Raw genomic sequence first — 16150 nt, 5'->3', positions numbered from 1 at the left:
AATAACCTGTGTAAGAAAAATAAGTTATATAAAATAAAAAAATCCCGGGTAGTAAATGGAGTAGTGAAGGTTATTCTAGTACAAGTTTAGTAGATCTGGGACATTAAAATCAACGGTGAAGATGAAATCTGAGAGGTAAACTGAAGTGGAAAATCTGTTAAAGAATGTATTAAACTCAAGGATGGAGGAGCCGAAGACACGAGCCAAGTGTGCAAAATTGTCGACATGACTTCCAAACAAACGGTGAAGATGAAATCTGAGAGGAAGGTAAACTGAAGTGAAAAACCTGCTAGAGACTGTATTTAAATTCAAGGATGGAGGAGCCAAAGACAGGGGACAACTGAGCAAAATTGCCAACATGGCAAGCCACGTCGACAATCTACCCAAGGTCGGCTATGTCTTCACATGTTGTATCATTTCTCTTTAGACAATCTCCTCTTCCATTAACTTGTGATTGGATTTATTCTTCCATTTATTCTTCTACTACTAAGATTTTTTTTCTTTTTTAATTTGATTTCTTATCTTCTAGGCTTTTTGGATTAAAATTTTGGATAAACGCACCCAATTTTGGATTGAATGGCGATCTGACAGACCCCCTCAACTGAGTGACCCACTTCAAATAGTCATGGCGTTTATTAAATAAAAAACTTCATAACCGTCGTCAAAAAGTGTTTTTGGCGCTTCTCTTCCTTCACGGTCTATCTCCGAATTTTATTTTGAAAGACTATTGTTGGAGAGCGCTTTTAAAATTACCCTTATTCTTCTTTTTTTTTGGAAGACGATTTTTTGGAAGACGACTACGATCTACGTACGTCGTGATATTTGGCATTTGATACATCATAGATGTGATAAGCTCGATAACTGCGCACTCAAACATTAACAACAGCGGGCTATAACCCAACAAAGACAATGGCTTGAAGTCCAACAACTTTATTAATACCTACATAATCTCAATTTAAATAACCAAAGATTTCACCTTCTTTGGGATTTGAATCTGGGACCTCAAGAGATTTCTAGAGTTTATGTTAACACCTTAGAGCATCTCCAATGCAAAACTCAAAAAAATCTCTATTCGTCTTATATGTCGAGTTCCAATTGAGATTCTCACTCCTAGTTGGCAAAAATAGAGATCCTCAATTCTTGTATGTCTCCAATGCAAAACTCTAAACTTTATTATTTTACTTATGTGGCATGGTTATTTTTGTAAGAAAATAATTAGTTATATTGAAAATATACGTAGATTTGATTTCTATTGGTTGAAATTTAAATATTGATGAGTTGAACAATTAGAGATATCTCAAGAGGACACTCCAGAAATAGAGTGTCTTTTTGAGATATCTCTATTCCACCCTCGACACATCATCTTTGAGATTCTGGTTGAGTTTTGCATTGGAGATGATTTTTTAAGAAAAACTTCGAAAATCCTATGTGGCAATCTGAATTTCTAAGATGGAGTTTTGCATTGGAGATGCTCTTAGAACCACTTGGGCTATCAATTGTAGACAAATTACCCTTATTGAATTGAGCCTTTAAATGGCTCCAAAAATAGGGCCTATTTGACGTGGGCAAACCGACTGAGGAGTGAGGGCCCAAAGGACTCGAGGGCTAAACGGGAATTACACATAAAGTATCTTGGTTTGGACCACGTGGCGACATTGACAAACAGCTCATTACCTCGAAGTCCACTCACATGCACTGATAGCCTGATACTCAGAAGTCAGAAACTAAGAAAAGAAAAAGAAGTTTAACAAAAAAAAAAAAAAAAAAGAAGAAAAGAAATATCCTTAAAGCTGAAAAATCTACTCTCTTCAAATCTACACCGTTGATCACGCATTAAAAACGACATATGTCGCATCTCGATCGCCCTAACGGCGTAAGGCCTAGAGAAATAGTACCCCTGAGGAGTACAATAACGATCTCGTCTTGCAAATAATAGATGGGGTCCGAACGGCTGAGGAGCGGCGGTGCGTCACAATATTTACTCAGCGATTCCTTTAAATACATCATCATCATTTTCTTCTTCAATTTTCTCTCTCTAAAAATCTCTTCTTCTGGTTCAACTGTAATTTCTTCATTTTTATCTTCACCGGCACACATTTGGTAAGAGAGATAAATCACGATCGGAAAAAATGGCGGGAAGAGTAGATCTGGATGGAAATCCGATTAAGACGATAACGATTTGTATGATTGGAGCTGGAGGATTCATCGGTTCTCATCTCTGTGAGAAGATAATGTCGGAGACTAATCATACTGTGTTAGCTGTTGATGTTTATAATGACAAGATCAAACATCTATTAGAACCTAATAGTTTACCTTGGTCTGGAAGGATCCAGTTTCATCGGATTAATATTAAACATGATTCTAGGCTTGAAGGACTCATCAAAATGGCAGATCTGGTATGTTTATTCTCTTTCTCTCTCTAGATTATCCTTTCTCTCTCTTAATTTGTTTGATCTAGAACTTTAGATCTTGATGATATTGTATAATTTTGCATTTTAGACTATAAATCTAGCGGCGATTTGTACACCGGCTGACTATAATACTCGTCCTCTTGACACTATATACAGCAATTTCATTGATGCACTTCCTGTGGTAAACTTCCTTTTCTCTTTCGCGATTTTCAGAATTTTGATTTATTTCGACATCTTTCTGTTCTTGGATGTGAATTGTGTACGATTTTGTAGGTTAAGTACTGTTCGGAAAACAACAAACGTCTCATTCATTTCTCTACCTGTGAAATTTATGGAAAAACAATTGGAAGCTTTCTTCCTAAGGATCATCCTCTACGTGAGGTAACCTTTTTGGTCTTTCTTTTCATCTACGCAATCTTTTTAAATTCTAATGTCATTTCTTCTCTAGGAAGATTTTAGGTCATGCTATTTGAATTACACAACAATATCTAGTTTATTGTTTAATTGGTTGGTAACTTGGTAGTTTGAAACTTTGAATAATTTATAGGAAAATTTCTGTGGTTTTCTGCTTGATTGTTAAAAATTGGAATTGAACTCTTCAATTGTGTGAATTTGAGCTTCTTTAATACCACATTATTGGCTAAAATGAGGTTATCTTGGTTGTCGAACAAAAGAAATGCCTTTTATAGGAGATATATAACGTACGGATTGAGTTTAGATGCATGAGTCACTAATACTCGTCAAATTAGGTAATTTAGAAGCCTTCTCTTATGTGGTTCGGACTTTCCTGATCGAGTCTGTCTCTCAAAGAGCAATGTAGTTTACTTATGAAATTAAAGGATCTATAAATCATTGAAAGTCAATATGTACTTGATGTCAGAAGTATGAGTAAGATATAATTGTGTTAAACTTCGAATTTTGTCTAGCGCAGAACATTAAGGAGATTTAAAAACCTGGTGACAAACTTGAGACTTGCGTAGTTGATCAACTGTTTGTTTAGGTCCATTAGGTCACTTGGAGGTCCATTTATTGGACTCTGCTCGTTAAATTTCTTCTTTTAAAGGGATGATATATTAAGAAAGACTGCTCATTAGTGATCTAATAAATGCTGAAAGAACTTCCTCGTTTTCATATTTATTGAACACAAATGTGAAGGTTGCCTAGTGAGCAGCATAGAGTTGATTGACGAACTTAGAGTCGATTCTATACCTTATAATAGGAGTGTTATGCTCATGAGAGAATGGTTCTTGTGCAGTATATGTTGTTCCAATTCGATCACATTGTTCAGCTTTTATAGAAGCTAGGCTTTGACACTGCCAATGCTTTCAGTTCCCAGGATAGGCAAATAACCAATGAAAATCGTACAGTTGTTTGGCCACGTATTTGTATTAAGTGATGTGCCTTACTGCCTCTTGTATACCGATAACCTAAGTTTGCCTGTCTTTTCGATGTTCCGTCATTGTGTAGAAGAGGAAAAAAAGAACGGGCATTTAAAACCTAATAAATTCAGGGTTCATCATTTGTGAGCTCACATTATTGACATGCAACAGGATCCTGAATTTTACGTCCTAAAAGAAGATGCATCCCCTTGCATTTTTGGCCCAATTGAGAAGCAGAGATGGTCTTATGCATGTGCAAAGCAATTGATTGAGAGGCTCATTTATGGTGGGTAAACCCTAATTAACAAGATTAAGAACACCTGAAACTACAATTACGCACATTCCTGATATGCTATTTTCTTTTTATACAATTACAGCTGAAGGTGCAGAAAATGGTCTGGATTTCACTATAGTTAGACCCTTCAACTGGATAGGCCCAAGAATGGATTTCATCCCCGGTGTCGATGGTCCAAGTGAAGGTGTTCCTCGTGTTCTTGCATGCTTCAGTAATGTAAGAAACATTTTCTCGTAATTACCATATATACATGTACGTGTCATTTTGCATTTCTCTTTAAATCGCCTTTATTGATCTCATTTCCACAGAATCTCCTACGTGGAGAGCCACTCAAGCTTGTCGATGGTGGTCAGTCACAAAGGACCTTCATTTACATCAAGGATGCTATTGAAGCTGTTATGTTGATGATAGTAAGTAAACACACTTGATGTAAACATCAGTTTTCTAGTATCTGTAATTTCTGAAAATCCAATGTTCTGACGGGTACTGTTTTCTCAGGAAAATCCAGCTAGAGCAAATGGTCAGATATTCAATGTGGGAAATCCCCACAATGAAGTTACTGTAAAGCAACTCGCAGAAATGATGACAGAGGTTTGTGCAAACAAATGTTCTCCTGTATTCATGTGGTAGTCGAGATAAGATTTTGCTTTTCTCCTTGTCTTAAACTTATATGCTTTTTTTTTTTTTTTTTTTGCATTCTTCAGGTTTACTCCAAGGTAAGTGGAGAACCCAGTATAGAGGTACCCACCATTGACGTGAGCTCTAAAGAATTCTATGGCGAAGGATATGATGACAGTGACAAGCGAATCCCAGACATGACAATAATCAACAGACAACTTGGTATATACTTTTTCTCTCACTAGTCTGTATATCTCTTCTTTTGGAAACAGAAAATCAAGTCGTTTAACATGGTATTGCAGGTTGGAACCCTAAGACATCTCTATGGGACTTGCTCGAATCAACACTTACATATCAACATACGACATATGCCGAAGCAGTAAAACAAGCTATTGCAAAACCAGTTGCATCCAGCTAAAGCGTGATCAATCATACCATCAATAGCTCCAGTTTGGCAGGTTGGGAAGGAGACCTATTCTTTTCTTTTTGTTCTTTTTTCAATCGATATCATGAACCTTCATAATATTTTTTGTTCTTAATCTACGCTAGAAGCAAATCCGTAGTAATACTATATTACAAATTTATAGTGTCGAAACCATAAAGACCATGTTGTATAATTGTACTCTCTATATTCGTTTGCTGCTATGGGTATATTTTGATAAGACGTTCAGTCTTTTTTAACCCCCATTATATTTCCCTTATTTTGCACGATAGATTCACCCAGTTTCTTAATGTGAAATCTACTTTGAAGATCATATTGGAATATGGTGGGTGCTTTGGGGAAACAAGAAAAGCTTCCGGAGAAGGTGTAAAATCCAAAAAAACATAAACCAAACGCTCTTTCTCTCTTTAGTAGCTAACCTCCTTAACCTCACTCTTAGCTCTTTAAGGAAGGTAGCTAATCGAATCTGTCTTCTATCGAAGAGCGTAAGAAAGGAAAAGAAGTAAGAAAAGGTATGCAAGCAAGGAGAATATCTCTATCTTTCCTATAGTCTGTAGCTGGCCTAGTTTGTTATAAACCTATTAGTAGCTACATGCCTCAGTATTCCGTTCACCCTTGAAATCGCCTGAAAAAAGTCGTCGGTCGGAGTTGGCCGGCGGCGGCTTCTTTGTTTCTTCTCTCTCTCTCTCCCTCTCCTCTTTCTCTTTCTCTCTCCTCTCTCTATCTTCTCTCTCTAAATTTCTGCGAAGAGAATGGTTCCTTCGTAGGAACATAGAAAAAATAGAAAGAGACAGATAGATAGAGGGAGAGAGGGATGAAGAGCAGTTGGCCGGAATTAGTGTTGGAGGGTCATTGGAGTTAATGGTGGTGCGAAGGTAAGAAGAAATTTTTTTTCCCAAAATTTGGTTCAGTTTGAAAGAAACAACAAAAAAATTCTTTCCAATCAAAACTTTGTACGAAAAATTTCCTTATTTTTCAAAAATATCGGCGTAGAATATAGAAAAAATGCCTTTACAAATGGGGTAAAGTTGGGCTTCGTAAAATCACATGTATTGAAGTTTTGGACGGACATTTCACTTGATCTTTTTCCGTACTTCCAATTTAGACTGTACAGACAAGGTATTCTGAATTTTAACTCGGTTTAATGCATATCTCAATTCAAATTTTCATTCACTTGGAAAAAGAAAGAAATGATACATCTGTGAATAAATCCTCCGAAAAAAGATTTCCAAAATCATCAAAAAAATATGAGATTGTTATAGGATGGTGTGGACCAGCCTTCCGGACTGCTAGTAATACTGTCCGCCTTGGCACTCCTGAGCCTCACGGTTTAAAAGGTCTCACTAGGGAAGGGTGTTTAACCTCTTAAGAGGAGCATCGCACTCCATCTCACCACGCCTTCCCAAAACCACATCATATTAGAGCGAACGTGCTGATAACGTGTTATAGGATGGTGCAGACCAGTCTTCCGAACTGCTAGTGATACTCTCCGTTTTGACACACCTGAGCCTCACAGTTTTAAAAGGTTTCACTAGGGAAGGGTGCTTAACCTCTTAAGAGGAGCACCGCACTCCATCTCACCACCAATGTGGGATTGCTTTACAACGAAAATGAATATTTCAACGACAAAAAATAAAAAAGAGAAAGAAGAGACAACTAGAGATTTAAATTTACAAATATACAAATCCAACGCCTCTGGAGTAATCTTACACCACCTAGAGATGTAAATTTGCAAGAAAATAAGCCGTCGGATTCTATACCAACACGCAACAGAAAACCACTGAAAACAAACATACCTTCGAAACCGTGGATTCTATACCAACTTTTGGCACCACCGGTTTTACCCTCAAAACCATGGGCAGTTTTCCCAATTATTAAATTCTTCCTTATCCTTTGGTACATCAAAACTTTGATAAAACTATCTTCTCTTAAGCTCCACGTATACATTTTCACTATGAGTGACCAACCTCCCTCATCTGTAAGGATAAAATCGTTTAGGGCCTGGTCTCGTTTCTTCTTGAACAAAAAACAGACGTAATCGTATGGTGTGTATAATTGGATGTAAGATATTAATGTACAATCGTGCGTACTATAACATTAATCTCAAAACCACTTTTCTCAATACCAGCTGCTGTTTTACCTCCGCCGTGTATTTCTAAATCCGCTTTCTCTCTCATTTCTCTCTCTAAATACAGGTTCTGGTGGTTTGTCCCCACCAGTGTCTCAGACCAAGAGGTTTTCATTTGGTGCAAATCAAGCAGCAGATGTAGTCAATCAAACCCTAGATTCAATTTCAAATCCCAAACCAGGTTCTGATATTTCTTTCTTCAATAATCTCTTTCTGAGTTTTCTCATTTTGAGTTTATTTTTTATTTTTATCTTTAGTTTGATTTAGATTATCAAAAACTGTGTCTTTATTAATTCAGTTGGTCCCGGAGAAGATAAATCAAACCCTAAAGCTAAAACCCTTTAATTTCATTTTTATGATCTTATCTTTCTTTGCTAGAAGATAGTGAATAAACTAGTACTTTTCTTTTCTTATTTTGTTTTGGGTTTAATGGAGGCCAATAGTATTCCTAGTGGAATTCTACCTAGAATGGGTTCTGGGGTTTTAGGGTTAGAAATGCCTTTACATCATCCTCATCGTCAAAATCATCCTCATCATCAAAATCATCCTCATCCTCATCAACTACAAAATCTCCAAAACCAGAACCCATTCTCAAGTCATCAACCACAACACCAGATGGTGACATTTTCAACTCATGAATCTGACCCACAAACCCAAACTCAACAATCTGTCAAACAAGTTACTTACCCATTCACCAACAAGATCAAACAACAACAACAACCACAACAACAACCACAACAACAGCAAATAGCATTAAGTGATGAAGAAGAACATGGGTTGACAGCTGATGATGGTGGTGGTGGTGGTGGTGATGGGAGGAAGAGGGGTTCACCATGGCAGAGAGTGAAATGGACTGACAATATGGTTAGGTTATTGATAATGGTGGTTTTTTATGTTGGAGATGATGTTGGTTCAGAAGGGAATGATCATCAATCTGGTAATAATTGTAAGAAGAAGTCAGGTGGTGGACTTTTGCAGAAAAAGGGCAAGTGGAAATCAGTATCAAGAGCTATGATGGAGAAAGGTTTTTATGTATCTCCACAACAATGTGAAGATAAATTTAATGATCTTAATAAGAGGTATAAGAGAGTTAATGATATACTAGGAAAGGGAACTGCTTGTAGAGTGGTGGAGAATCAAAATTTACTTGAGTCTATGGATCATATTACGCCGAAAATGAAGGAAGAAGTGAAGAAGTTGCTTAATTCTAAGCACTTATTCTTTAGGGAAATGTGTGCTTACCATAATAGTGGTATTGGTGGTGGTGCTGCTGGTGCTTGTGGTGGTGGTGGTAGTAGTGGAGGGGCAGTGGGTGGTGTTGCTGAGTCTTCTCAGCATCATCAACAACAACAGAAATGCTTCCATTCATCTCAAAGTGCTGCGGGTATTGCTAATTCAAGAACCAGAGTGGATACAGATGGATCAAGAATGGTGGTTAAAGGAGGAGTGAGTCATGAGGAAGAAGACGATGAGGATGGGGAAGACGAAGATGATGGAGATGAAGATGATGAGGATGACGAAGAGGAGGAGGATGAAGAATTGATCGAAGATGGTAGGAAGCGTAGAAAAAGGCAAGGAGATGGTCATGATGATGAATATGAAGATGAAAAAATGGTAAACAAGAAAAGGCAAAGAAAGGGTAGTTTTGGTTCTTCGGTATCGCCATTAATGCAACAATTCAGCTCTGAATTGATGAAAGTTCTTCAAGATGGAACAAAATCTCCATGGGAAAGAAGACAATGGATGAGAACTCGAACTCTGCAACTAGAGGAGCAAAGAGTGAGCTACCAATGTCAAGCATACGAGCTTGAAAAACAGCATCTGAAGTGGGTAAAATTCAGTGAGAAGAAAGAAAGGGAAATGGAAAGATTGAAACTCAATAATGAGAGAATGAGACTTGAGAATGATAGAATGGTTCTTCTTTTACGCCAAAAAGAGCTCGAGTTTTTCGATCTTCATCATCAACAACAACAATCGTCGAACAAAAGGCCTGAACCATCATCCATGACTGGATGAACTTATACAAACAGAGACAGATATAGAGTACTAATGGAACTCAAGAACAGAAGGCCTGTCCAGAAATAAAGAGTTCATACAACAGAAAGGTCTGAAGTATCTTAGATGATCAGACTCACTTTACAGAAGGGTTTATGAGAGTGACAAATGAATTGTTTCTTTTATTCTTCTAGATCTTTTTTTTGTATGTCTTAAATTTTTGAATGCATATATAAAATGTCCAATTCAGTTAATTCTGTTCTTTCTTTTCTTCTAGGTAATCCTGCATTATAGTATTTTTTTCGAAGGGGTAATCTATTTATGAAACAAGCACGATTTTACCTCCATTCCGTGTGTTCGACAGAAGACATCCTCCTCCGTAGTAGGAGGAAAAGAGAGATACTTCGAAGAACATGACCTTAAACCGCACCAGTAGAATAAGATGAAACAGAAAATCAAAACTTTAACAAAGTCCTGAGAAACCTTTAAAGTGGAACCCGAAGATTCCAAAGTTACTCTCCCAATATTCTCTCGATAGAGAAATCATATCATGTCCCACCATAACCGATACAAATTATAATTGGACACCTGAAAAGCCCAAGCCGAAAGACTTAGAGCATTTCCAATGCAAGACTCGAGAAAAACTCTAAAAATCTTATGCAGTGTGAAAAATGGATCTCTAAGTAGTCTCTTTCCTAGTTGTGGCTATTTAGAGATACTCTATTGAAAAACCTTCTCCAATGAAACACTTGAGAGAAACTCTAAAAAGCTACATTTTAGTATAAAGTTAATTGATTTGTTTATGTGGTACTTAGAGATCCTCAAGAGGACACTCTAAATTTAGAGTGTCCTCTTAAGGATTTCTAAAGTAACTACCGCCACCTCACTTTAGAGATCCAAATTAAGTGTTGCATTGGAGATGGATTTTGAAGAGAAACTCTAAAAAATCCGATGTGGCACTTTAAGATTTGGAGTTTGAGTGTTGCATTGGAGATGCTCTTAGGAAAGCCAGTTAGAAACTACAGTCGATCTGCAAATGGTGATTGGTGAAGCTGAGAACCAAGACTGGTAAAAAATGATGTCAAAGGTGAGAACGAAATAGCAAAGCTACACGAAATAGAAGGGACCTTACTCGTTTCTGAATGAGCCAATAATAGTTTACCGAGATCAAAAGGTATACCAAAACAGATAAGAACCAAGCCTTTTTTAGTTGAGGGGTTGGGCAAAAGGTCCGTTTCTTTCTCCAAAACAAGAAGCAGGCTCACAACCCATAAAGAATGAGGGGCAGGTCCACCAGTCACATCATTGGGGGAAATTACAACAATAACTAAATTTTTATTCCTATTTACATATATTGCCACCCGAAATTACAGAAATGCCATTAATAAATCCAGTGTTTCACGTTTCTCTCTCTACACTATGTTCTCCACTTTCTCTCTCTACATTAATGTCGTCCTCTCCATCTCTGTCTCTCTGTCAAATCTAAACTAATTTTTTTCTCTTTCTACAAATATTTTCTCTTCCTCTTCAAATACTTTATATCTTTGTGATTTTTTTTTCTTTTGTTTTAAGTATAGTTTTTTCTTAAAATCTTAAAGTTCTTTTCTTTTTTGGAAATATGTAATAGATATTACTTCTAAATTTTTTCTGGTTTAGTAACAATTACGTTTTGATAACAAACTGTACAAAGAGAAACTTTTCTCATTCTTGGTAGTTTTTCATTAGTTTGTTTTCATATATTTTTGGTAGTTTCCCAACATTTTCTCCTTATATGCTGGAGAGTTTATAGGTCATTCCTTCCAAAACGTAAATTACTTTCAAAGAAAATTTATGGGACATTTTTCTTTGTACTGTACATTTTTTTATTTACTGGACAATTTTGTACTAGGAATTGTCTTTTGTACGGGGAATTTTCTTGTTTAGAGGGAATTATTTTATGTACTGACCATCTGGTTATGTTCTAGACACTTTGTATTGAGATTTTTCTTGTGTACCAGGAATTTTTTTTTCTGTACTAGGCATTTGGTTATGTACGAGAAACTTTTGTTCTGGAAATATTTTTGTGGTCCAGGAATTGTTTTATGTACCACTCATTTAGTTATGTATTAGACACTTTTTGTACTAGGAATTTTCTTGTGTACCGGAAATTATTTTATGTACTGGGCATAGTATAACTTTTTATTAACTCTGCCTTCTTAACATGAACCAGAAATTTTTAAACGTACAGGACATTTGTGAATGTACTAGACATGTTCGAATGTACGAGACATTTGGTTATATACTAGACACTAGAAAAATATTCGAAGGAAACTTTAAGATGTTAGGTACCGGGAATTTTCTTGTGTACCGGAAATTTTCTTGTGCACCGGAAATTTCTAGTAAAAAAAATAAAATAGTCAAAGCAAACCAAATTAAGGATAACCCCATATGTAGTTTTTTCTTGTGCACCGGGAAACTTTAAGTATAGTTTTTTCTTAAAATCTGACAGTTCTTTTCTTTTTTGGAAATATGTAATAGATATTACTTCTGAATTTTTTTTTGGTTTAGTAACAATTACGTTTTGATAACAAACTGTACAAAGAGAAATTTTTTCTCATTATTGGTAGTTTTTCATTAGTTTGTTTCCATATATTTTTTGGTAGTTTCCCATTGATTTGATTCTATCTCTATATTTTTTTTTAAATATATTTCTCTCTCCAATCTTAACTTCTTTCTTTCTCTCAAACATTTTCTCCTTATATGATGGATAGTTTATAGGACATTTCTTCCAAAACGTAAATTACTTTCAAAAAAAATTTATGGGACATTTTTCTTTGTACTGTACATTAAATTTTCACTGAATCTGATTTTTATGTACTGGGCATAGTATAACTTTTTATGTACTCTGCCTTCTTAACAGGAACTAGGAATTTTTAAATGTACAGGACATTTGTGAATGTACGGGACATGTTTGAATGTACGGGACATTTGGTTATGTACTAGACACTAGAAAAATATTCGAAGGAAACTTTAAGATGTTAGGTACCGGGAATTTTCATGTGTACCGGAAATTTTCTTGTGCAGCGGGAATTCCTAGTAAAAAAATAAAATAGTCAAAGCAAATCAAATTAAGGATAACCCCATATGTAGCGGAAACTGAGGAATGTACACTACTTTAGATCCAGATTTGTTGTTTTAGATCTCGTAAAATCCGCATATAATTTCCCATGTAGACCAAACTAACAGATCTTTGATCTGATTTAAAAATACATGATTTTTTGAATCTAGAAAAATCACAGTACAAATATGTGAAGTAAAAAATAAAAAATAGTAAAAGCAGATTAAGTTAAGGATAACTCCAGAGTTGATTTCTTCACCATGAAACTCCATTAAAGAAAAAATTTCTTCCCTATTAAATTTTCACTGAATCTGATTTTTTCAAAAAAAAATCATGGTTAGTATTTTTCTATATCTCTTCACCATTAAACTTTCACCAAACCCGTCCAAGAAATCAAACTATTCCAAAAACAACAACCTTAGGTATTTTAAACCATGTCAATGTAAAAAAGAGAGCCAACATTTGGTATTTTAAACCCTAAATCGAATTTGTTGCTTCAAGATCTCTGCGAATCTGAATTTAGGGTTCTTATCGAGAGAAAAAAAGTGTAGAAATGTTTTAGAGAGAGAAAGAAGATAGAACTGTAGAAATTTCTTGTATAATGAAACTCATGTGGTGATTGTTGAGGATGAAAAATATAGAGAGAGAAAAAAGTTGCAGAGATGAAAGTTTTTAGAGAGAGAAAGGCAAATAGGAATGGGGATATCCGTGAAAGTCAGGTACGAAGGGCAGAGAGGGTATTTAACAAATTTGGCACTTTTTTGTTGCACTTTTTAAATTCGGGCCCACCAGTCGATGACTCATTGGACCTCATCCTTATTTAATATCTACCCTGGTTCTTAGAGCATCTCCAGCCCCAGCCGGGCGGAGGGCATAAATTCAAATTTATGGCCTCCGCCCGGCACTCCAGGCCCAGTCGCCTGGGGCGACAAAAGCTGTCCCCAAGTGACCCTTGGGGACCCAACGGTCACATTGGGGGCTGATCTTGGCCGTTGGATTATCCAACGGCTAGATGTTCCTTAAATTATTTTTTTTTTGTAAAATAAAAAAAAAAAATTAAAAAATTAAAAATGACTTAAGAAATAAAAATAACTAAAAAATTAAAACCAACATTAACAATAAAAACTTACACATTAATAATTAAAATACATCCCATGAAAGTGTCGGTCCCCAAATAATTTTTCAATCTTGGGAAATTTTTTTTTATTTCAAAAATAGTTCAAACACGTGTTCTGTATATATACAAAACCACACATGTTTCTCGCACAACAACAAAAACGCCACACACGCATTTCACACATAAACAAATTTTCGGCCTCAATAGATGCTGGGGTTGGAGCTGAATTTTAAAGGGTGAGCTGAGGCCAAAAATTTTGGGTGAAAAGTGGTTTTTTTCGGCCTAAGACAGGCTGGGATTGGAGATGCTCTTAACCACAATAGGGAGGTCCTTTTTGGACCCTTGACTAAAAAAGGCTTTTTAGTTCCCCCGGGTCAAAGGGGGCACCCACAAAATAAGCTAGTTGGTTCCGGCTCAAGAAGTATTTTGGCCCAAGGAACAAGCCAAACAAGGGTAAAAGCCCATCACATGTGTTAAGAGGAAAAGAACACGTGTCAGCAAAAAGTAATATAGGATCATGTTGTTGGACACGTGTGTTGTTGCCGGAATTCCGCCGCTTCTCACCATCGGCATCGGAGACAGAGAAACTGGAGATTATGGATTCTTGGTAATAATAGTCAAAACTCTGTAACTTGTGTTAAATCTGTTAGATAAAAATTGAAGAGAAAACAAGATAGATCTAAGGAAGAAGTGAAGTAGAGAAATCTGAGCAATCCCTCACTCAAATGAGATGCAAGTCATTTAAAGGCATGACTAGCCATTGCTCCTGACTAAACGAAGCTTGATAAACTAATCAACGAGAAAAACGAATCAAAGAAGCTTATAGACTAAGATTTGATGTCAAAGGATGGATGATAGTTAGGGATCTCTAACAAACCCCTAAGAGCAACTCCAATGTGGGGCTCGGGCTCCCAATTTTGGGAGCCCTTGAATTTTGGGAGCCCCGGGGCTTTCCTCAATTCCAACGTTGGGCTCCCAACCGGGGCTCCCAAATCAATATATTATACGTGTGCGAAGTATGTGTGAGAAATTTTGATTTTAAATTTCGACTATAAATTATTAGATTTCGACTATGATTTAAAATGTGATATTATTCGAGAGAGATAATTTCAAAAAGATAAACACAAAAAAAAAACACAAAAATAAAAATTAGAGAAAAATACTTAAAATAGTAGTATTTAAAATAATAAGAATATTAAAAAAAAAATTAGTTTAAAAAAAAAATTAAAAAAAATAAAAAAAAATAAAATAAGGTGGGGTGGATCCCCTTTTTAGGGGATCCACCCCAAAATAGCCGTTGGGAGACCCCCAACGGCTATATTTGGGGCTGGGAGCCCCCCAGCCCGGGCTCCCATTTGGGAGCCCGGGAGCATGGGGCTCCCAGCCCCACCGGGAGCCCAGCCCCGGGGCTCCCGGGTTGGAAAGGAGGGGCTGGGGCTGGGGCTCCCAAAATTTGAATTTGGGAGCCCCAGCCCCATCACGTTGGAGTTGCCCTAAAGGCACGGAAAGGATCAAACAAGATTTGCTCCGTTCTTGGTAGAAAAAGGTTTAGATCTACTTTGTCTCTAAAAGTTAGAGAGGGAAGCTCTTTACATCATTATGTGTGCTTACCATAATAGTGTGCTTACCATAATAGTGGTATTGGTGGTGGTGCTGCTGGTGCTTGTGGTGGTGGTGGTAGTAGTGGAGGGGCAGTGGGTGGTGTTGCTGAGTCTTCTCAGCATCATCAACAACAACAGAAATGCTTCCATTCATCTCAAAGTGCTGCGGGTATTGCTAATTCAAGAACCAGAGTGGATACAGATGGATCAAGAATGGTGGTTAAAGGAGGAGTGAGTCATGAGGAAGAAGATGATGAGGATGGGGAAGACGAAGATGATGGAGATGAAGATGATGAGGATGACGAAGAGGAGGAGGATGAAGAATTGATCGAAGATGGTAGGAAGCGTAGAAAAAGGCAAGGAGATGGTCATGATGATGAATATGAAGATGAAAAAATGGTAAACAAGAAAAGGCAAAGAAAGGGTAGTTTTGGTTCTTCGGTATCGCCATTAATGCAACAATTCAGCTCTGAATTGATGAAAGTTCTTCAAGATGGAACAAAATCTCCATGGGAAAGAAGACAATGGATGAGAACTCGAACTCTGCAACTAGAGGAGCAAAGAGTGAGCTACCAATGTCAAGCATACGAGCTTGAAAAACAGCATCTGAAGTGGGTAAAATTCAGTGAGAAGAAAGAAAGGGAAATGGAAAGATTGAAACTCAATAATGAGAGAATGAGACTTGAGAATGATAGAATGGTTCTTCTTTTACGCCAAAAAGAGCTCGAGTTTTTCGATCTTCATCATCAACAACAACAGTCGTCGAACAAAAGGCCTGAACCATCATCCATGACTGGATGAACTTATACAAACAGAGACAGATATAGAGTACTAATGAAACTCAAGAACAGAAAGCCTGTCCAGAAATAAAGAGTTCATACAACAGAAAGGTCTGAAGTATCTTAGATGACAAGACTCACTTTACAGAAGGGTTTATGAGAGTGACAAATGAATTGTTTCTTTTATTCTTCTAGATCTTTTTTTGTATGTCTTAAATTTTTGAATGCATATATAAAATGTCCAATTCAGTTAATTCTGTTCTTTCTTTTCTTTTAGGTATTCCTGCA

The 16150-nt window shown here is 36.7% G+C and overlaps 2 protein-coding genes across 2 annotated transcripts; both read left to right on the top strand.

Moving 5' to 3' along the window:
* The first annotated feature begins 1719 nt into the window (after window positions 1–1719).
* LOC147550222 (UDP-D-apiose/UDP-D-xylose synthase 2) lies at window positions 1720–5384 on the top strand. Its single transcript, XM_086670072.1, has 9 exons — window positions 1720–2396; window positions 2500–2592; window positions 2685–2792; window positions 3962–4076; window positions 4168–4301; window positions 4394–4495; window positions 4584–4676; window positions 4790–4925; window positions 5006–5384. The coding sequence occupies exons 1-9, from the start codon at window positions 2130–2132 to the stop codon at window positions 5119–5121; spliced, it is 1164 nt and encodes a 387-aa protein (XP_086526198.1). The 5' UTR covers window positions 1720–2129; the 3' UTR covers window positions 5122–5384.
* Window positions 5385–7571: 2187 nt separating this feature from the next.
* On the top strand, window positions 7572–16010 carry LOC147550221 (sequence-specific DNA binding transcription factor). Its single transcript, XM_086668438.1, has 2 exons — window positions 7572–9286; window positions 15102–16010. Exons 1-2 carry the CDS (start codon window positions 7703–7705, stop codon window positions 15882–15884), a joined length of 2367 nt encoding a protein of 788 aa, XP_086524564.1. The 5' UTR covers window positions 7572–7702; the 3' UTR covers window positions 15885–16010.
* Window positions 16011–16150: the final 140 nt, after the last annotated feature.

This window comes from Eschscholzia californica, unplaced genomic scaffold (assembly GCF_041429995.1).
Source record: "Eschscholzia californica isolate CP2 unplaced genomic scaffold, dmEscCali1.0.p SCAF_3, whole genome shotgun sequence".
Taxonomy (NCBI): Eukaryota; Viridiplantae; Streptophyta; class Magnoliopsida; order Ranunculales; family Papaveraceae; genus Eschscholzia; species Eschscholzia californica.
This window is presented reverse-complemented; position numbering and strand designations above follow the sequence as displayed.

Bases quoted from the DNA above. Each gene is read 5' to 3' on its own strand.
- LOC147550221 (XM_086668438.1), top strand. From the start codon at position 7,703: ATGGAGGCCAATAGTATTCCTAGTGGAATTCTACCTAGAATGGGTTCT. The intron at 9,287-15,101 runs TGAACTTATACA...TTACCATAATAG, and splicing joins AACCATCATCCATGACTGGA to TGTGCTTACCATAATAGTGG.
- LOC147550222 (XM_086670072.1), top strand. From the start codon at position 2,130: ATGGCGGGAAGAGTAGATCTGGATGGAAATCCGATTAAGACGATAACG. The intron at 4,077-4,167 runs GTGGGTAAACCC...ATACAATTACAG, and splicing joins GATTGAGAGGCTCATTTATG to CTGAAGGTGCAGAAAATGGT. The intron at 4,677-4,789 runs GTTTGTGCAAAC...TGCATTCTTCAG, and splicing joins TCGCAGAAATGATGACAGAG to GTTTACTCCAAGGTAAGTGG.